At 32.6% G+C, this 22,710-nt stretch overlaps 1 protein-coding gene across 3 annotated transcripts in view; it reads left to right on the forward strand.

The window, feature by feature from the left end:
• The window catches only part of LOC145293687 (mitochondrial inner membrane protease subunit 2-like), a 107,335-nt gene that overhangs the window by 77,184 nt on the left and 7,441 nt on the right, over nucleotides 1-22,710 (forward strand). Inside the window, exons 3-4 of one of the 3 annotated variants that reach the window (XM_080140087.1) lie at nucleotides 18,534-18,637; nucleotides 20,475-20,511. In XM_080140087.1, coding sequence (XP_079996213.1) covers nucleotides 18,534-18,637; nucleotides 20,475-20,496 — 126 coding nt within the window. In that variant the 3' untranslated portion in view covers nucleotides 20,497-20,511. Of the gene's footprint in view, nucleotides 1-18,533; nucleotides 18,638-20,474; nucleotides 20,512-21,015; nucleotides 21,798-22,710 lie in introns of those variants that run through there. The other 2 variants (XM_080140088.1, XM_080140086.1) reach the window with 2 other exon arrangements.

Here is a 22,710-nt window from a genome sequence, read left to right on the forward strand (position 1 = left end):
ATTGTGAGACCCAGTCGGGCAGAATCTCAAGTTCACATAGATTTGTACATTATATTTGCCTCCTATTTGCTTAACTTCCAACAAATAAGTAAATTTTCGAGATGTAACTTTCAACTTCGATAAAGGAATGTACAAACTATGTACAAAAGTTAATGCACAGTGCAGAGATTGAAATCACAACCTTCCGGTTATAAATAATGTTTTAAAACAAAATTCTCACCCATTTTCCAGTGTTAAAGAGAGACAAAAGTCAAAGTAGTTTCTTCTCTGACAACATTGAATTTTCTGTTGTTTAGAGAACTCCCCTCCATGTATTTCTAGATTATTGCCATTATCTCAATTGCTGAGACGGCCAACCTCAAGACTGGGAAGTCGAAGAGAACAAAGACTGGAGTAGCAAAGATTTCTTTCCTTTGACTCCCTAAAAGATGTTTTTTTTTTATATTACTCCATTTTGTTTGGATTCAATTTGTCTATAAAATTAATGATTGAAACCACTAGTTCTCAACCTTTATCCACTATCGACCCCTCAATGAACTGGAGACATTTTTTTCTTCAATTTTCTCATTGTCGATCAGTAACAGCAATTGTGACAGCAGACTACCACAATTCCTCTTGTTGTTGTTAAATAGAAATTGTTGTGTAAATTCACGTTGGCATGTGTTTTAGTTAATAGATCAATATTTATACACCTCAAAGACAGCGCAGAGAAAAACATTAGAAAACATTTATAAAGTCGATTTCGGTTCCCAAGATTTAGATGATAAAAAAAAAAATTACATAAAAAAGGTTAGAATGAAATTATCTGTAGAACTTAATTTTAAAGTGTGGAAACAATGTTAGTTTTATTTTATTTCGGACTATTAGTCTCATCTTATCTTTTTATTGGTGCACAACGTTTCGGCCAACTTCCTCTGGCCTTCGTCAGGTGGCCAGAGGAAGTTGGCCGAAACGTTGTGCACCAATAAAAAGATAAGATGAGACTAATAGTCCGAAATAAAATAAAACTAACATACACTGCTCATCTTAAAAAAAAATAAAAAATTCCAATAAGGAATAATATATATATGTGGAAACAATTTTTAAGACATTTTTGAATCGTAAAAAAATTACAAATTGTTTGAACACATTAATACTAAAAGGTTTGCTAGCGAATTTCATTCAAATTCCTTTTATATAAATTGTTTTTTTTTTTATGTACGAGTGTTGTAAAGTTTCCCATTTATTTTTTTAACTCGATGAAGACAGGAGTGATAAAACTATAAGCCATGTATATTTCTTCCATTCCAAACCAGTTGTCTGCATTACACTATTATATTTCACAGTTTTGAGGTTTTCGGCTGACCTTTACATCGTTAAAAAATTTAGCCATTTTTAACATAGGGAAGGTCTCATTTTGAATTTATTGTCTCTAGTGGTCGGCTTTTTATAACTGATTATGTGGCCTGCTGAAAGATGCCAATATGAAGTTGTCGAAGATGGAGTTGTAAACTGGACAAGTACCCAAGATATTTTTCCTTCCAAACCAGATAAGTCAAGTTAGCAACAAGTTACAATGATATTTGACTTCATCTGTATTACAACACTGCACCTCACTAAACATGCAGTGTTGTGCATGTTTACAAATATATTTTTCCATCAATTATGATGATATTTAGTTTCTCTCCGAACGAAAGACTTGCAATCATGACAAACGCTACTTCAAACTAAACCCAAACAATCCCTCCATTCCATGCTCTAAAGGTCGCTCTGTTTCAGAGCAATGTAGGTTAAACTATCCTCCACTGTTTATTTTGCTGGAATACAGAATAATGGTCTGTTTTACCAGTGAACATTAAGTCTGTAGTATCGCATATAGCTTGATTTTTCAGCATGAATGCTTGTATCCAATAGGACGTCATTTTAAAAAAAGTTAATTTCTTGAGTGATCTTTTCTCTTAGCTAAATATTTTTTCATTGCTGCTCTGTTCATTGGTTATAAACATTTTATTCATGAATTCTGTAGTATCTCAAGTGGCTTAATTCATACAAATATTATTTTGCTACACTTTAGTTATAAAAATATTGAAATAGTTTGCATCTTTCTATTAGTTAGTCTATTACACTTAAGTGTGAAATCGCATTTTCATCCATTAAACGCGCCAATGAAATGGATGTATCTAAAAAAATTTGGTTATCTTTTAGGATGAACAAAAATCGATTTGAAAAACTTTTCAAAAGTTATTGAAAATCTATTTTTTATGGCATTTGATTTTTCATTCATAATTTGTATTTCTTTTTAGATGTCGACTGATCAATTAGAAAAAAATTTCTTCCATTTTATTTGAAGATACTTTTTATATGCAAGCGATAATTACTCGAGTTCCGGCTAAACTTAAAAATAGATTCCTTCAACATGTTGCATTATTTTTGTCTTTTATTAAATGAGTTTTATTATTTCAATTAATGTTCAGCTATCATGGCATATAATTATATATGATTGTAACATATGAAAGCTGAATTTATATATATATATATATATATATATATATATATATATATATATTAATGGTGAAAAAATGGATAAAAATTTATATATGTATTCATCATTAATAATGTAATGCAACACATTCCACAGAAACCGCCCCCACAAATTATATATGATAACATTTGACAGCTGGCTTATATATATATATCATGTGTGTGTATGCTTAATATGTTTGAGAAAAAATGCTGCTTATATATATATATATATATGTATATATATGTATATATATATATATTTATATAGACAGCATTTTTTCTCTTACGCATATTTCATTAAATAGACGTTTTTTGCCTATTAATTCTGTTTTTGATCCTTTCCAACTTCTCTATTATTTTGTAAAACTCTTTAGGAATATTATTTTGTATATGTTCACTGAAAGGAAGGTTAAACCATACTTGTCTTCTGCATTTATTTCTCTTATTCTTAATAGCATTATTATTATTATTATTATTATTATTATTATTATTATTATATGCTTATTCTTATTATTTTTAATTTTATGCTTTTTCTTATTTTTATTCTTTACATTTCTCCTTCCTTTCGTGGCCATGCTATATGATATTGTGTAGTTTGTTCTGCTAATTTTATTATTCAACTCTTTCATGTATTTGATTTTTCCATGATATCCTGATCTAATTAAAGCTTCATTACAATAATCCTGATTTTTATCAAATATATTCTCATTTTGTGATAGCCCGGATATTCTTTTTGATTTACTGGAAATTATAGCTTTTTTCATACACTTAGATGATTAGATTCATAGTATATATAGAATAGTGTTCATTAAAAAATAATTCAATTTTCTTTCTAGTTTTTTCTATCATTTGATCGTGTGAATTACCTAAAAATAATGCAATATCTCTATATAGCCTTCCATTTAAACCCGGTATTTTTTATACATCTCCTTTAGTATGTACAGATTTATCAGGTCAGTTATGCGAAGTGTCCGGAGATCCCATCGTAACATCAAAATGGTTTGATAAAAATTGACATAATAGTTATCTCCCTTAGAATGTAAAGATAGTACGAATGATAATGGAGAGGAAAATAAAAATTTAAATTCTTGACGTATGGGATGAAGACAAATGTATTTAAATGAACATTACAGTCCATTCTTAAGAAATAACGTTAAGCAAGATTGATTAGTAGATTGTAATATGCAAACAAAGTGTATACAAAACTAACGTAGATAGAGGAAGAAATAGTGGAACATCTAAATTTAAACTAGAATTTGAAGGTGCAGATTAGTACTTGGGAAATAAATCAATTAAATAAATAGATTGAGGAAGACAAACAATTATTAAAATAATAAAAAAAAACACACAAAAGATTAAATTAATATTCCAATAGATAATTAGTTGAAATATAATTTAAAAAATAGAAATATGAAAATTTGAAGGCTATAGAAAAAAATAAAAAGTAAATATAGGAGTGTTGGAGAGGTTGTTCTGCTTGTTCTCTTAAAATAGAGATCATGAGTGCATTCAATATGTATAAATAGTGTCTGAAGAGTAGCTATTTTGGAATATTTTTAAATTATATATTTAAAATTGTCCAAATGTTTATGAAACAATTGTAACACATAAGAAAATACACAATATGATGTTCTCATTTTATATTTTGTTGTCTTGATGTTTACAGAAATATTATATATATAAGAAAAAGGCCAAATATTTAAAACTCAGTGAAATAAGAAAATAATTACTTTTATCTTGTATCCCTTGTGTACAAACAATGAATGATGTAAATAATAATTTGTAAAACATTTAACTCCTTTATATATGTATATATATAACACCGATGAAGACTGAAGGATCGGTCGAAAATTATGTACCTGTGAAAAAAGTTTTTTAATTTTTTTTTCATAATAGTATTTTGTATTCCTGCATGTCACCAATTGAAAACGAATAAAGAAAAGTTATAAGCTTTTATACTTTTCGTATTCTTCTTTTATACATTTCCATTCATATATATATATATATATATGAATGTATGTGTATGTTGTTACAGAAAATCAAGTCAAGGCAGCATGATACCATCTGTTTCAAGTTAGCAGGTATTCAAATTTTGTCAACAATCCTCAGTAATAGTTGAAAAGGTGACCATGTACCGGGATAAACGTACACGTTATATATTTTGTTTTCATAGTTAAATTAATGCCCTGAAAATAAAAATTATCATGTTTTTCAGATAGTTATAAATTGAAATAAAATTTCTTATAAAATAACATTAACATTAGATGTAGTAGTAGTAGTAGTAGTAGTAGTAGTAGTAATATTTTGTTTCTTTTTATGAAGAAACGGAAATGCATTCTTGTGGATTTAGATTATGTAATAAAATAATCAATTAATAAAAGATAAAAATAATGTGTAAGTCTCACAGAGGCGATAAACACACATACAGACACACGAGATGTCGTACGATTAATATGGAGATTTGCACACAATTATTAGATTCGATTTTTTTTTTTTTTTTTTTTACATAGGTATCACCACATTATCAAGGCCCAGAGGCCACTCAAGGATAAGGGTTAAAGAGTGTACAGTAGAAATTGGACAATATAGTAATCATTAGTAATGAAAATTTGGTAAAGTTGATAACTTATATGGAACGGCTCATCAAGAACTTATTTACTTTAGACTTGAACACAACCATATTGTAGTCAGCCGGAAAGCAGGAAAACGGAAGACAATTCCACAGGCGTGTAGTTCTAAGAAAGAAGCTTTGTTCATGGAATCTACATTTAGGTTTAGGCACAGATAAAGAGTGGGGGAAATTATTGATAGTGTTTACAGCTAGACGAGTGTTTCTTGTGAAAGTTTGGCGAGGGGGGACCATAGATTGAAGCTCAGTCGAACACTTTCCATGAAAATAACGATACATCAGAGACAAACTCGCAACATCTCTTCTGTGAGATAGAGGTTGCAAGGAGGAGAAAAGGACATCTCCTACGAGGCTACGAAGTCTATTTTGAACTCTATCAAGGCAGGACAAGTCCTTTCTAGCAGCTCCTGCCCAGATGTGGCAACAGTATTCAATCCTTGGACGTACCTGGCTCTTATATAGATAGAGAATAGCATCAGCAGTGAGATATCTACCGGATCGATAGAAAGATCCCACCATTTTTCCAGCGGCCTTGGCAACAGATTTGATGTACGTGTTCCATTTAAGATCAGGAGTAATGGTCAAGCCCAGAAGCTTGTCAAAACTTGAGGCCTCCTGAAGACTAGAGCCATTCATTTCAATTGATGCCAAATGTGGATTAGAATGTTGATGATGTAAAGAGAGAAGCTTGGTTTTAGATGCATTAAAAGTAACCAGCCACTCCTTTCCCCATCGTACTATGTGCTCAAGTGGAGAGAACTTGGTCGTTTACTGTCTTAGATGTGGTACCATAAATGGTAGTGTCGTCAGCATAAATGTCTACAAATGATGTAAGGATTTGTTCATATTGTATTTTTTTTCATTTTTGTCTGTTTTTATTTTTTTTGATTAAGTTGGTATTGATGAATTCTAATTGCGAATGGCATTAATTGTAGAAAACTTAACTTTTTTCCATTAAAAAATAATTCCAAAATTAAACAAACAAAAAGCTGTATTTCCATTGCTAACAGTTTGAAAATTTCTTGCAATATTTTCTTGATGCTTGTTTGTCTTGGAAACGTTGATTGAAGACGTTATCTGTAAGATAATCTCTAATAAATCCTCAGGTCCGCCATTCGTCCCATGGAAGGATTTTCAATCATTTAAGATCGTGATCTTTTTTAAATCTCCGCTTGTCAAAAGAAATATCCGAGATTATTTTTATGAAGATTTTCTGGCATTTGGAACAGCGACTCAACTCGGTTGGGTTTCAAACTCATTTTTGTTTTCTTTCCAAGGAGACTAATTTTAACCTGCAAAGTCTTCACATCTTTGAGGTTTTATCGTGGTTTGTTTTTATCTTGTCATTCGATTTTGATCTATTATATAAAGGGCAATTGTCTGTGTGTTTGTATGTTTGTATGTCCAGCTAAAACGTAAAAAATACACAACAAATGTTTACAAAGTTGGTATTTTTTTATCAGTGTGATCTCGGAAAAATAATATCTCAAATTTAGAAGAAAAAAAAAGATTCATTTTTGTCATTGTCATTTGTATCATTTAATGTTATCAAAAATTGAACACAATTTTTAACGTTATCATGTATTCATACAGCCCAGGAAATGAGTCAACATTTTTTCGAATTGAAAGATGCTAAGTTCGGAATTAATTTATCATTTCTCTACAAAGAAAAAAAAAAGAGAAATGAAACTTAATTTTAGTAGTCCATGCTGTAGTCAGCCAGGAAGCTGGCCAGCAGAATAATGTTCAACAGATGAACAGCTCTAGGAAAGAAGTTTTGTTCGTGCACAGATAGAGAGTGAGGGAAATTGTTGATAATGGTTGTAGATAGTCGAGAGTTTTGGGGAAAGTTTTGCAAAGGGAAACCGTAGATTGAAGCTCAGACGAGCTCTCTGACCTATTAAAAATTGTCTTGCTAGCCCTGTCGACACTCCCTGGTTGGGGGCGCCTTAGGCAGTTAGCAATAAAGATGAGAGATAAGGCCTGGGAGGATGAACCTTCTAGGATTAATACTTCAGTCTGGTAAATGGAAGAATTATTTTGTTATGCCATGGAGTTAGAAAAATAATTAGCGAAAAAAGAATTTATATACACTTGCTATAACCTTACTGGTAAGCATAAAATTTGAAAACTAATGTTTGAAATATATATTGATAATTATTGTGTCTTCAAAACAAGAAATATTGCTCCAACCAAATTGAAACCATCGTTAATTGTTGTGTCTTTAAAACAAAACAACACGGGAGTATGTCTGTAAGAGTGTGTATCTACAGAAGTAGAGGATATTATGTTACAGAAAGATTGCTCCAAGACTGTTTCGTCCTTAGTTGTAGGCGCATTTATACATAACTAGCCTGGGTGCCCGGTGTTGAGCAAAAAAAAAAAAAAAGAAAAAGTGGTTGTAGGCAACAGGACCATTGCCAGCACCCTCAAAATGCATCGCTGGATTGCCACGGATAGCAGAGTGATGAAAACAAAGTTTCCGGCCACGGTTATGATCTTTGGTTTGATTTCAAGTGAGGGCCACATCATGCCACCTCACATCTTTGAAGCCAGCTTGAAAGTTAACACCAAAGTGTACTCGGATGTGCTGAAGAATGTGATGATGCAATCAGGTGAGTGTGGCAGCAGGACTCGGCACCGGCTCACAAGTCCAAAGAGACCCAGACTTGGCTTCAGAAGGAGTGCTACAACTTTGTACGTTTCTCTCACTGACCCTCCTCCTTCCCCGACCTGAACCCGCTGGACTACTTTGTTTGGTCATATATCAAGAACATCACCAACATGACCTCCCACAATACCAAAGCAAGCCTGATCGCTGCTATCCACCTAGTATTTGGCAAGCTCTCACTGGCGCTTGTGAAAAAGGCATGCTCCCAGTTCTAGATCTGTATCAAGGCGGTTATTGAGGCTGAGGGCGGCTACATTGAATAGATGTCAGCCATACTACATAATCAAGTTACCTGAATTGATTTCTTTTCAATAAAAGTTTTAAAATAAAGCTGTAGTGTTGTTTTCTTTAGTCCGACAATTTTATCGTTCCACCCTGTGATTATACCTATTTACTATGCCTCCCCACGGGACAGAGTTAGACACCAGGGTCGTTTTTTAACGTGGAGAAAAGGTACAAAAATAAAAATTGTCTCAGTCGTGAAGGATTTCTCCTCCACCGAAAGAGAACAAGAAATAGAAGTGCAGCATCTGAAGAACAGATACTACACTTTGATCTTGTCCCGAAGGCCAAAGTAGTCAGAATAAAAATGCAAACATACCGTACAATAATTTTGTCTTGTAACAAAAATAAAAAAGAGCAAAGAATCCCGGGCACCGCCGGCTAGGGACAACTAGTATATAACAATTCTAAGATAAAAAAAAAAAAGAAGAAATAATTAAATAAAAAAAAGATGCTAGAGATTTGGGGGTTGGGGTGGGGGAGGTGATAATGTATCATTTATTGTTTAACAGCTTTTAACTTTTAAAAAGAATCGCACATTTTTATAAATGAAAAAAAAACTAACACTCTAGATGAGAACGTTAGTTCAATAAGTCCAAATAGTACAAAATAATAATTCGTCATCTCAAAAATTCAGAATTGTAAAAAAAACAAAACTTTTTAAACATTGTATTCATTAAGAACTTAATTCTTTTAGCGAATCATTTAAATTCATGATTAAAAAATCTTCCGTTTTTTTTTTTTTTTTTTTTTTTTTTTTTTATCAGATTTGAAAACTTTGGTTATTTATGAGATCTCCCCCTCCCTCACCAATAAGATTGTTGATGAAAATATTCCATCGATTATATTTCGGATTGTGAAGATTTGTAGAGATTATCCGAGATTTGCTTCCCCTTGACAGACGGGAATCAGCCATGTTGCAAATGATTCTTGGCCAATAATCTGAAAGGATTAACAGGAACCGACATTAAGTTTTATGCATAAACTTCTTCTTCTTCTTCTTCTTCTTCTTCTTCTTCTTCTTCTTCTTCTTCTTTCTCCCTTTTCCTTTTTTTTTATTTTATTTCTATATTTCTTATTTTCTTTCTTTTTCCTTTTTCTTTTCTTTCTATTTTATTTCTTTTACTTTTTCTGCTCCTCCTCTCCTCTTTTACGTCTCATTTCTTTTCTCTTTCTTCTTCATCTTCATCATTTAAAAATGACGTATTTGAATCTTGCTACTTAAATAGAAAGTAAAAAACAAAAAAAAAACAAAAAAAAACAAGCTTTTCAGTTAAAGAAGGAAATCTTTATCTAAAACTGAACTCCTTGAAACATGTTCAACGATGCTTAGCTTTCTTTAACGTTTCTCTTGAATTTCTCAGCAACAAAAAATGAAAATTAAAAAAAAATAATGATTTATCGAATTTTTAAAAATGATTTGAGATAATCTTAAGAGGATTACTTATCAAAAACTCTGCCTTCTTCGATTTGGACTTGTAGGTTTAAAAAAAATTCATTAAGTACTTCTATATAGGTTTCACTGAAAAATACACACACACACACACACATATATATATATATATATATATATATATATATATTTAAAGTGATGGTTGTGTAGTTCCAACGAGAGAAAAAATGTATATTTAAAAGAGTGTAGCCATCAACAATTGTGGGTTTTTTTTAAAGGTCTTCATCATATTTTTATTTTAAAATATTTTTATAACGCGTTTCGAGCTTAGGGTGTGCTCTCTTCAGATATTTTTGTAAAAAGTTTTTCTTTAAAATGGGAGTTTGTAGAATTGCCTCCGCTGATATTAAATATGTTTTGAGGCAATTCTACAAACTCCCATTTTAAAGAAAAACTTTTTACAAAAATATCTGAAGAGAGCACACCCTAAGCTCGAAACGCGTTATAAAAATATTTTAAAATAAAAATATGATGAAAACCTTTTAAAAAAAACCACAATTGTTGATGGCTACACTCTTTTAAATATATATATATATATATATATATATATATATATATATATATATATATATATATATATATATATATATATATATAAAGAGAGAGATGAAAACGGAACAAACCAAGTTATATGTCCATCAACATTTCGTTTTTATTGTAAGACTTCTTCTGGCTGAACAAATTGGAAAAAAATTAAAATACCAGTTAGGGATCTACAGACAACCTTATCTTTAGTTGACCTTGGACAACTAAATATTTTTGTTTACTAGTCAAATAGAAAAGTTACTAAACAAAACCCGCATGATTTTTAGAATATGACATCTTAGTTTTTGTGATGAATATGTACATCATATAGATTTTTCTGTGTGTGTGTTTTTTTTTAATAAGTGTAATTCTAAATATACAGCAAATTTTATGTTGATACTTGAAGGTATAAACATTCTAATTTCTTCAGATTTTTTTTAAACAGCCTTCTTTAAAAAAAAAAAAAAGAAAAATGTATATTGTTCTATTAAACTTTTATTGTTTAAAGAATTTAACTTTGTTTGTTTTATAAAAAAAAAAAGTTGAAAAGATATTTTTCATTCAGTAGTGAGTTTTGGAAGATTGTCAGTGAAAAAAATGCAATCGCCAAAAGATAAGCGTTTCATTATTTTTAGTCACCAATTTCAAAAGTCACTTGCAAATGCAACTGTTTCACTCACAATGTAGAGCCCTGCTAGTACAAAGTCGTTGAAATATTTGAAATTATCATTGTTGTGAAAATAATGACTTTGTTCTATTTCAGAATGAAAAAGTTGTTGGAAATTCAAAAAAAGTTATGTTTTTTTAAGCACTATTGATATATGGGAATACAAAATTCAAACTTTAACGGTTTTAAGACCAAAACAAGTGCAGACATTTTTTTTTTTTTACATTTATTTATTGAAACAAATTCAATATTTCACATAAAAAATTCTTGATCAGGAAAATCCAGGTTTTAAACTCGTTAAAGTTTGAATTTGTATTCTATATATCAACAGTGATTATCTAAAGAAATGGCAGAAACACTAGAGGATGACCTCCAATCTTTAGTGGAATGGGGACAAAAATGGATGGTCACGTTCAATGCCGCCAAGACTAAACTAGTTTCATTCAATAATTACAAGAAACCTTCTCTACCACCAATAGCAATGGCCAACGACTCTTTATCTGAGAGTACATCTTTCAAGCTCCTTGGCCTAACGTTCACAGGAAACATGAGTTGGAACAATTACATTGAAAGCATTGCCAGGGCCGCTGCAAAGAAGGTAGGCTCTCTCTACCATGCTAGAAAACTACTAACACCCAAAAGTATCCTGTACCTCTATAAGGCCACCGTTCACCCATGTATGGAGTATTGCTGTCATATTTGGGCTGGTGCATCTGCTACTAGTCTCTTGCTCCTAGACAAGGTTCAAAAGAGAGTTGTCAATCTGATAGGCCCTGAACTGGCATCTAAGCTTCAGCCTCTGTCCCATCGACAAAATGTTGCATCCCTCTGCCTGTTCTACAAGTATTATAATGGTGAATGCACTGACGAACTGCAAGCACTTGTGCCCCCACGATGTAAACACCCTCGACAAACCTGACAAGCAGCTAAATCCCACCCCCACAGTAGAGACCCCTAGATGTAACAGATCTTTCTATTCCAGTAGTTTCTTCCCCAGAACCGCTTGACTTTGGAATTCTATTCCAGGTCCCTGCTTCCCCACCTGTACTAACATGCAGAAGTTCAAGTGTAACGTGAACCGACATCTTGCTGCTCATCCCTACATAGTACCCCAATAGTTGTTGCCCCTGATAGTAGCCCCCTACACCAAAGTGGTAATGTGCCTTTTTTGGGGTGAAAATGTAATAAAAAGTCCCCAAAAAACAGTGAATCCTTATATATGACAAACGCGTTGGCTGACGCTCACACTGTAATAAACATTCAAGAATTCAACATCTGAAGACGTCCCAAGGATTATCACCACCGCCATGAGACATAAAAAAAATTAAATGAAACCTGAATTTTTCTGATGGAGAATTACTTATAATTCGAAATATTGAATTTGTTTTAATAAATAAATGTATTTATTTATTTAAAAAAAATGTATGCACTTGTTTTGGTCTTAAAACCGTTAAAGTTTGAATTTGTATTATATATATATATATATATATATATATATATATATATACTAGCAAAAGGACCCTTCGTTGACTGGATTCAAATACAGCCTACAAAAAATAGAATCTGATTTATGAAAGTATGATAGGTTATGAAAAGGAAGGGTTGTAAAGAGATAGCTTCGAATTTGAGGGTATCAAAACCAAAGTAAAATATGATGAAAGTAAAAATAAAATAGATAAACCCCATAATTTATTATACCACACCTGTTCACACGGAAACACTTATCACAATATTCTGTGGATCTATATTAAAAAAACTTGGTTAACTTTGTGACATATTTCCATTCTATGGAGGTCAGGTGTGAACGAACACCTCATAATTTTATTATACCATATTTCTTCAAACTGAAACATAATTATCAAAGTATACTTACGCAGATAGATATGAAAAGTCTTTATTAAAGTTTATGCCTATTTCCATTCTATGGAGGCCAGGCGCGAACGCAGACCCCACAATTTTATTATACCATCTCTATTTAAGTTAAAACATACTTATCAAAGTATTATGTACATCTATATCAAAAACACTTGTAAACGTTTTTTAATTTTTTTTTATTTCCATACTTTGTGGATCAGGCGCGAACGCAGACCCCACAATTTTAATGAACCACCATTCTGCCAGATCAAACATACCCATTCCTGTGTCTCGATACATCTTCTATCATTATATGTAATCAGTTTTTTAAAATAGTCAACCATATAGGAGCCTATTCATGACCAGACACACACACAGACATTCAGCTTTATATTATAGGTATAATATTTTTTTTTAATTTGATTATCCACTGACACGTGTTTTGTCATCTACGACTCATCAGAGTGGCTGAATCTATCCATTTACATATGTATGTGTATATATATATATATAGTTAGTTAGTTAGTTTAAAGAGACTTGATTCTGTTATGCGTTCAATTTATATTCAAGGGTGCTTTTGAGAATAGATGCTGTCCCTTTAAGAGTTGCTATTTGTACTTCACTGCAGCTTAATTTTCCAGGGATTGCCTCTTAAGTAATTTTTTTAGACTTTCTTTTACCAATTGCCCGTTGCCACAACTGATATAATGCGCTTTTCTTTTAAGGACCATGTCATTTTCATGTAATTCTTTAGGTTTTGATATTTCGCGTTTTGTCGTTTTTTGGCACTATTTAGACCAGAATAGTTTGTGACAATTACATTGATGATGAGAGCAGTCCTTTTAGATGTCAGGTAACAATATCTGGTTTTATGGCATTGTTTTGTATGTATCTACCTGCCTGTATATCTTTGTCATAGAACACTCTGTATGTTTTATAGTGAGCTCCTTCTTGGCAAAATACCCCAGCACAAATACCAAAAACGTTTTCGTGATAGCATCAAGGAGAGTTTGGTGAACTTTCATGTTCCTGTTGACAGTTGGGAGTCCCTAGCATCTGATCGCAAGCAGTGGCGGGCACTGATATACAGGGATGCAGAACACTTTGAAGCAGCCAAGATAGACTGTGAAGCTCAGGAAACGTTAAACTACCCAATCATGGAGATCTCTGGATCTGTGAGGTATGTGGCCGGGCTCTGTTGTCCAAAACAGGTTTCGTCAATCACATGAAAGTGCACGGGGATACAAATTCCGCTGCCATTGATTTCATCCAAACTAATGACTGTCATCAGTGTCATGTCTGTTTGAGGATGGGCAAGTCGCTGGCAAGACTAAAAAGTCATGTTCGAGCACATGGACGTTCAGTGACTGAGGGAGTGGCATTCGTCTGACAAGATGCCGTAATCATCATGTATGTATGTTTCTCTCTGTTCTTATTTTAATTGCCTTATTTTTGGGTTATAAGTTGGGTATGAGGCAACCAAACCAGCTGCCAACATTCACCTGCCTTTTATTGAGAGCTCTTTTCATAGTACTCGTTGTTTCCTTAAGTGTAATTGTCTGAATCTCTATTGGGAACCACTGGTATAAAGGAAAACTTACTTGGTGTTGCCTACAAGTTGCCTTCAATAAATTTCTAGACTTTTTTTCGTCTGGGCACTTTTACTGATAGTACACATGAAACTCTAGTCCCCTTTGAAGTAATCTCCTCCGGCTGCAATGCACTTGTAAAATTCCAACAATTTCTGGAAGGCCTCATGGAAGTTGTCATAGAGCAGGTGTGTTTATATGTAGCTTGGATCTAGAGCAATATCTTGACTGTATTTAAAATGTGTTGTTACAATGTTGCATGCTAGACAACTTTTTCTTTTCTGAGTTGAGTATTTTTCCCATGATTCTCACCAAACCTGCCATAGGATTTCCAATCGTTAATTCACAATCGCTTATTTGGTGCTGTTCTCACCTGACTTTAATTTCAAACATGTACCAAAATACTTAACACGTAAATATTTTGTTAAAAACAAAAAATTTTTTTTAAGGAAATCGCTCCAGACAAGGTATAAAATCACTTGATGTAAAGAGCTAAAAAGACAATAATAAAATACTACTTCAAAGTCCAAAACTAACCAATAAGCGTTTTCTGGATAGATTGACTCAGAAAACAGCAATTTTTTCCCTTTGTCAAAAACATCGCTCATGGAATGTTAGGACTAAAGAACAAGATAAGGGAACCAAAAGTTAAAAGATAACGTTATCGTGTTGAATTTTCACAGTTAGACTCAAATGGCTGACAAATCAAACCTTGCTTCTGACAAGGCAACTCTCGTTTTTGCACCGTGTTATTGGCAATTTATTATTATTTTTTTTTAGATTACTTAATCCATCACATACAACTGCTAATATGAAACAACTTTAAATGATCACCTAAAAATTTTAATGTTAGTAAGACTAAGCTGCACCTCTAAGATGATAATAATAATAATAATATTTTCATAACTTACTATATATATATATATATATATATATATATAAATAACTTTTGAATAATGCTGAACGTAGTGCCATTATTAATTGCTGAGGGTTTAGTTTTTTTGTTTTTTTTTGTTTTTTTTCTATAGTTTAAACATAAACCATTAAAAAGAAACTTTCAAAAAGAAGACCAAAAGCCAGGAGTTTGGGTTCAAAAGCCAGGAGTTTTCGCATAAAATTGCTACAGCCGTTTCACATTGCTATTTTGCAACGAAGGTTCAAACGGTGTTTGGGATGAGAAATGCTTTCCCCTCCTTTCGAAAGGATGGTATCCCTACCACTCAATATAATATGGTTGTTTAATGGTTACAGTGAAGCTGACTACATGGGCCATACCATTCAATGTTTGGAGGTTAGAATTTCCCAACATGTCCTCCCTTCAATGCGTAAGCACAAAAAAAAGCCAACATCCGGGCGTTTACCAACTCATAGGTCGGCCATTGGTGAACATTTATTACAGTGCCAAATCTGCACTGACGGATACACTGATGAAACTTTTTCGGTTTTACACAGAGCGCGCTCGAGAATTCACTTAAAAATTCTCGAGGCAGTATCCATCAATTTGCGCCAACCATCTCTGTGTAAGCAAAGAGAGTATACCCATAATTTAGAACTTATAGGTATTCGATGAGATTGTTTCTGTTTCTCCTATTCCCTATACAATTTCCTTTTTTTTTTCTGTTTCTTACCCTCCCTATTAATTTATGGTCTTTTGACCTCGTTTTTAAACGGTGTTTTCTCCCCCCCTTCCCGTTGCCAACGTTAATTTTGTAAAGGGTTGGCTGAAGAACGTCTCCATAGGGTTTTTTTTCTGCCCCACTCCTTATTTATCCCTTTTCTCTAATGTATGTTTGTTAAGCATACAATTAGTTGTATTCAAAAGTGTTATAAAATTATGTACTCATAAAAATCTTATATAGTAAGTTATGAAAATATATATGGCAGTTAAGCTACAACGAATATTCTGCATTTCATCCTTGTGAGAGTTCTTCAGGCTTGCACCTGACGATTTCTCATGAAGATGAAACACAGAATATTCTGTGCAGCTTAATTGCCATATATATTTTCATAACTTACTACCTAGCTCTACTTATGTATTGAGCACTGTTGAAGTAAATCCTGAAAATTTATGCATAAAATATCTTCGTATATTAATTTATGTGATTAAATGAAATAGTAATATATATATATATATATATATATATATATATATATATATATATATATATATATAGTATGTATTTAGGCAATGTCCTTCTACTGCAGTCATCTCTGAATGCGTATACCATGCACTGGATAAGGCGGGTGGAGCCAGGGCTGTAGATCTTCATATGTCCATGGCCTTTGAAAATGTCTGGCATAAATGGCTGCTAATAAAAATTAAATCATACGGCATAACTGGACGAATACGAAATATAATTAGATCCTTCTGAGACAATAGGACCATCCAAGTTGTCATTGATGGATGTTAATCCAAGCAGCATAATGTGAGAGTGCCTTAGGGATTGACCTGTGGACTGCTATTATTCCCGATATTCATAAACGACCACCCTGATAATATTGTGTCCGAGATGACTATATTTGCTGATGATACAATGCTCTATAATATGCACGAGGAAAGAACAGATGTACATAAATCTAAGACAATGGCAGAATCGTTAGAAAATGACCTCCAGACCATTGTGGAATGGAGCCACAAATAGATGGTAACATTTAATGCTAGTAAAACTAAGCTACTCTCCTTTAACAATTACAAGAAACCTCTCCAATCACTGACAAATAGCGCACTACATGAGAATGCTTCCTTTAAACTAGTCTCTCCCTCTTGGATAAGGTCCAAAAAAGAATTTTCAATCTAATAGGTCCTGCTTTGTCAACTAAACTCCAACCCCTGTCCTATCACCACAATGTTGCATTCCTGTGCCTGTTTTATAAGTATTTTAATGGAATGTGCTCTGATGAACTCGTTGCACTTGTGCCCCCTCGACCTACATATCACCAACAAACCTGCTTACCAACAAAATCACACCCCTTCACTGTTAAGGTCCCTAAACGCCAGAAAGTCTTTTACTCTAATAGTTTCTTCCCTCAAACAGCTAGACTTTGGAATTTCTTTCCTGCTACTTGCTTCCCTGACTGTACTGATATGCAGAAGTTTAAATGTAATATAAACCAGCATCTTGTTTATCTTTCCTAGGCATAATCCCAATTTGTAGCCTCTTATGTCCAAGTTGCGATATGCCTTGTTAGGGGTGAACGTGAGTGTTAATAAAAAAAAAAAAACAACAATTATATTTTAGATTGAAAAATATAATAGGAGTTATCTACCTTTACTGTAAAAATGTGTAAACAAATAAAAATTAAAATGACTTCACTACTTGCTGTCTTGTCGGATTTTTAAAGTCAGATCAAAATAGCATTTAAGTCAACAAATCAACTGTTGCTTTTAACAATTTTCATTTTTTATTGCACCACATTATTGACAGTATAGCAACGTACTTTGTTGCAATTTATCAAAAAAAAAAGTTACTTACTTCATCACAGATATGAAACGATTTTAAATAATCACCTAAAACTAAAATTCAATAAGGATTTTTACATTTGCTTGGGGGGTGGGCAAAAGAGAGAATGGTGTCTGCTTGTTTTGATTTCATATTTTCGGCACATCAGCTCTTTTTGGGGAGTTTATAAAATAAAATCAGAATGTAACTTTTTATATCTTCTTCACATCTCTTGAACTTATCGGCTTGCCTGGAACAAAAGCTCATAACAACAATGCAAGTCTCATAATGGATAATTAGGACTTAGTTTGTTTCACAGTCGAATATCGTGCCTCTGTTCTCTGCTTATCCTTAGAAGGAGGGTGGGAATTTCTCTATTGATTCATCTTCCACGCATAGCTACCTCTCATCGCTCCATAAGAATCTTTATCTTCTAATGACTGTGTTTGTTGGACTCGAAAACTCAAATTCTAAAATCGAACTAAAAACTAACTTTCTAAGCACATGCTCCCTCCTTTTTTTATTAAGGTGTGTGTGTGAAGCTGTAATTCCCGTTAACTGGCTTGCACCCAAAATACACCCACTGACCTGTTTCATGACCCCTTGCTGCATGAGTGCATGTGTTGTCAAGGCAAGTGAATGTGTTTGATCTGATCTATGTTACCGGTAACCTTTGTTTGACTCCTATCACACTCAAACTTGGCACAAACAAGTTGCGTTCAACTCAGTACTGCGTCAACTGTGTTATTTACATACAGAAGAATAACACATTTTAAATTGAGGAATATAAAGGAGTTATCTACCTTAAAGTTAAAAATATGTAAACAAATAAAACTTAAAATGACTTCACTGATTCCCGGGCAGTGTGGGGTCAGGACAGCTAGTAAGTAATAACTTTATTTTTCTTTGCCTCTTTTCCAGCCAGCATTAAATCCTGAAGGTCAAACAACTTCTGATTATGTTTTCCTTAACAAATGGAAGGCAAAAGGTTTTCACTTGCAACATGGAGAAGTCGTTTCTTTTGTGTAAGTACAAACTTTATTTTTCATCAAACAGATTGTATTTTTCGTTTGTTTGTTTTTATAGGATTTTTACTGAAGCAATTAAAATTGCTTTCAAACTCAAATTGAATTGTAATTTTAGGTTTGCAGAATGAAGAATTTTCCTTTCTAAGAAAATAAAAAAGAAAATCACAAAAGAAAATTATTTTTTACACTTCCTGCTTATATAGTCATTATCGGTCGAATGTGAAAGGTTAAAGGTTTAAACAAAAGGTCAAAGGTTGGCTGAACTCTGTTAAACTTATACAATCAGAAAGAAATGCTCGTTGTTTCCTGTTTTGTAAATATTTCTCACGAATCAATTATTTTTCAACTAGTTTTCATTTTACTTCAGCAAGTTCTCAGAAATCAAGGGATCCCTTTCTGGGGCTAACACTTAATCTCTTTATATGATACATAGATATGCAAGTGTTTTATCAAGATTATCCGCTACCGCTCAAACGTTGAGTTGGTAAATTTTCCTCTTCCCAATATATTATTTGTTACTTTTATTGTAGTCTGTTATGAATTTACCTGGATTCCAGGACGAAAATTCATCTGGTCTGCTGGAATAGCCAGGTGAGTGCTGTTCTTTCAAGTAACATCACTAGGAGAACGTGCACTATTTCTTGTATGAGCCAGTATATAACCATGTTGTTGGGCTTTGAATACTAGGTTATTTTGAATATTTGGTCAGGGTTTGCTTGTAGTATCCTCATGTCAAGTTATCCTGACAAGCCTCTTCTACAGAGAAATGAAAGGCACTCGACGATCATGTCTAGTAGGTAATTGAAACTTTCCAGTTAGAATGAAATGAAATATGTTCAACAGGGAATAATTTTATATTGAATTGCATGTTTCTATATTATTGTATCAATACATCTGTTGCTAATTTAATAAGAAAATGAGATTCTCTTTTTTGTTTTGTTTTAGCAATAATATGTAAATTGTCTGAAAATTTCAGTAGTTATATATATATATATATATATATATATATATATATATATATATATAAGCTTTGAGTAAAAAAAAAAATGTGAAAATAAAGAATGCAGTTTAAATTTCTGGAAAAAACACCCCCCACTAAATTTAACCTATCGCAGACTAAGCACGTACATAATCCGACTTCTAAAACTTTTATAATTAGAAAAGAGAATTCAATTATATAAGGATGAAAAAAAGCAAAAAAAAAAAAAAAAGCTTTAACTAAAATTGTTAAATAGAAATAGGCTTAGTACTTGCATAAGCCGATTTCTCAAAAGTCTTCAATTATAAAAAAAAAAAAAAAATTAACTATATTTGATAAAGACCTCCCTCCCCCATGAAAACAAATTAAACTATGGTTGTCAGCTCTGGAAAATAGTGGGCACTAGTGGCTGTGGCCAAAATGAAATCTTCTGATTTCCACTCTGGCATTTTCTGGCAGTGGCAGCTAGTGGAAGCTACTAGCTATCATTGTTAGCACTGAAGGTTACTGTCAATTAGCTTTGGTTTGGGATTATTACTTGTGGTTACTGGAAGGCACTGACTTCCTTTGCAACTAGCAGTCACTGGTGGCCATGATCAATATCGGTCTCCATTGGACTGCTCCAAAATTAAATTGTCTATCTTCAATTGTGAGCACTGGTGCTCATTGGCGTTTTTAGGCAGTTACGTGCGTTTGGTCATTGTTGGCCATGACCAGTGTTAAGCCCCATTGAAGTGCTCTGAAATGAAATGGCCTGTATTCAATATTCGCACACTGTCATCTATTGTATGGTACTATTGGTTACTGACAGTTATGGACAGTGATTTTCAGGTGGTTACTGTCACTTCTTTACAGGGGCAGCACTGGTGGGAACTAGCAGGAGCTGGCAGGCAAATCGTATGTATGTATATGGTAGATTTTTTTTTTTTACCTAAAATGCACCAAACATTGATGCTATTGTTTTTTTTCTTTCTCTTTGCAAAACTCAGTCGTATTCTGCAAAGCCAAAAACAAAAATTTTCCTTTTTCAAAACGACTAAATCAAACACTATGAATAAATATTTGAAGATATAAAGAACTTGAGGCATAAAACACTTTTTATTCCAAAATTAATGGATTCAGCATCAGATAACCTTAAAGGGTGGATATACCATAAAAAAACATGAATTAATATTTGAAGATATTTGAAACATAAAATCTTTTTCCAAAATTATTAAATAACCTGGAAATGGTTGGTATGCCATAAAATAAAACAACAAAACTCAAGACTGTTTTTCATAAAACCTTAACAGAACGGAGGAAAGTGAAAAACAAACTCTGCCAACATTTTTTAATAAGCTAATTATTATGAATGTTTGCCGAGCTTAAAAAAAAAATGCTTTTCTGTTTATTCTAGCGAAATGGAAAACTAAATTGATTAGCAAAAATGTCTTGTAATGCTGAACTGGATGCATCGTTCCAGACCAGAAACGAACAGAATGAAAATTATCGAGTTTCACTTAAATCAGATAAATTGCAAAAATGTGCTTTGAATTTATTTCATTTTTTTTTTTTTTTTGTCATGTATAATTTAATTTGAAGAAAAAAGAACTAAAAACTGGATTATTCATATTGTTTTTGTTGATATGCACATTTAATGCTGTATTCCCCACCCCCAATGATTTTAACATTTTGTATCTACAGATGAAGTTGATATGCAAATTTAATGTTGTACCCCCCCCCCCAATATTCTTCTGTTACTTACAAATAAATATGTATATTGTTAACATCATTTTCTTTTCTTCTTTCAAAATCAGAGCGAACTTTTTAACCACCCTGTCACTTAAGCTCACATGCGCAGATCATGATGTCATAATCATAAGATCACTCTCGCCGTCTAGACATTTACGCTTTATATAAATGTTAATTTCAACTGTATTTCTCATGGTTAACGTTGGCTGTGTGATTTATTCCTTGTTAATTTGGTCAGAGATGGCTTTGTGACCAGGTTCAAATCTCTCGGCTGGTTGTAATCGTTACGCCCTGCATTGATGATTCCCGAAATAATGAAACACTGGTGTCTGTAGATATTAAAAAATAATTATGGTAATATATATATAATTGATTCTGAAAAAGATTATATATAGAAAAGCAAAAATGTGTGTGTACATTTTTCCGTATCTCCGTAAAAAGCTATTTTCGCCGGGATCCTCGGGAGGGGGGGGTACTATTTCTTATAACTTTTTATATAATGTCTAAATCATAATATCTATGACTTAAGAACGGGGGATCGCGTATGTATTTAATTTGCCCGACTTTTACACGCTATTTTTGAGATATATTTTTTCGATCGCCACGTCTTTGAAAAGTGAATGATGGGGTGGTGGGTTGGGAAACTAGGTCAAACATCACGTGACTTAACTTTCTTGCACCTGTTAATTTCATTTTATAAACATTAAGTTAAGACACCTATCACTTCCTCTCCCCTCGTGGCCGAGATGGTTAGAGCTTCGGGTTTTTTTTCCATTTCGTTTCCACATTCGCACCAATGCTTCGAGGTTCAAGCCTACCTTCCAACTAAAACTTTTTTTTTCTTTTATATCTCCAAACACCCGACCAACGTTTTTTTTTTTTTAAACCGACCTCCTAACACACACACCTCCAAACACCCGGGCAACTCCGGGTACCGCCCGCTAGTCTATAATAAAGCAAACCTATCAAGATAGCTCTACTCTGTTAAGAGGAGCAATTTTTAAATTTATTAATCTCAATTATTTCATCCTCTGCTTTTTCATTTCTAATCTCAATGTCTCTTAGTCGATTTTATTTGTATATTGTTATATTTGTATATTGTTATATTTGTATATTGTTATATTTGTATAATGTTATATTTGTATAATGTTATATTTGTATAATGTTATATTTGTATAATGTTATATTTGTATAATGTTATATTTGTATATTGTTATATTTGTATAATGTTATATTTGTATAATGTTATATTTGTATAATGTTATATTTGTATATTGTTATATTTGTATATTGTTATATTTGTATAATGTTATATTTGTATAATGTTATATTTGTATATTGTTATATTTGTATAATGTTA

The sequence above is a fragment of the Euprymna scolopes genome, chromosome 15 (assembly GCF_053919585.1).
Source record: "Euprymna scolopes isolate OS-2025 chromosome 15, ASM5391958v1, whole genome shotgun sequence".
In the NCBI taxonomy this organism is placed as follows: domain Eukaryota; kingdom Metazoa; phylum Mollusca; class Cephalopoda; order Sepiida; family Sepiolidae; genus Euprymna; species Euprymna scolopes.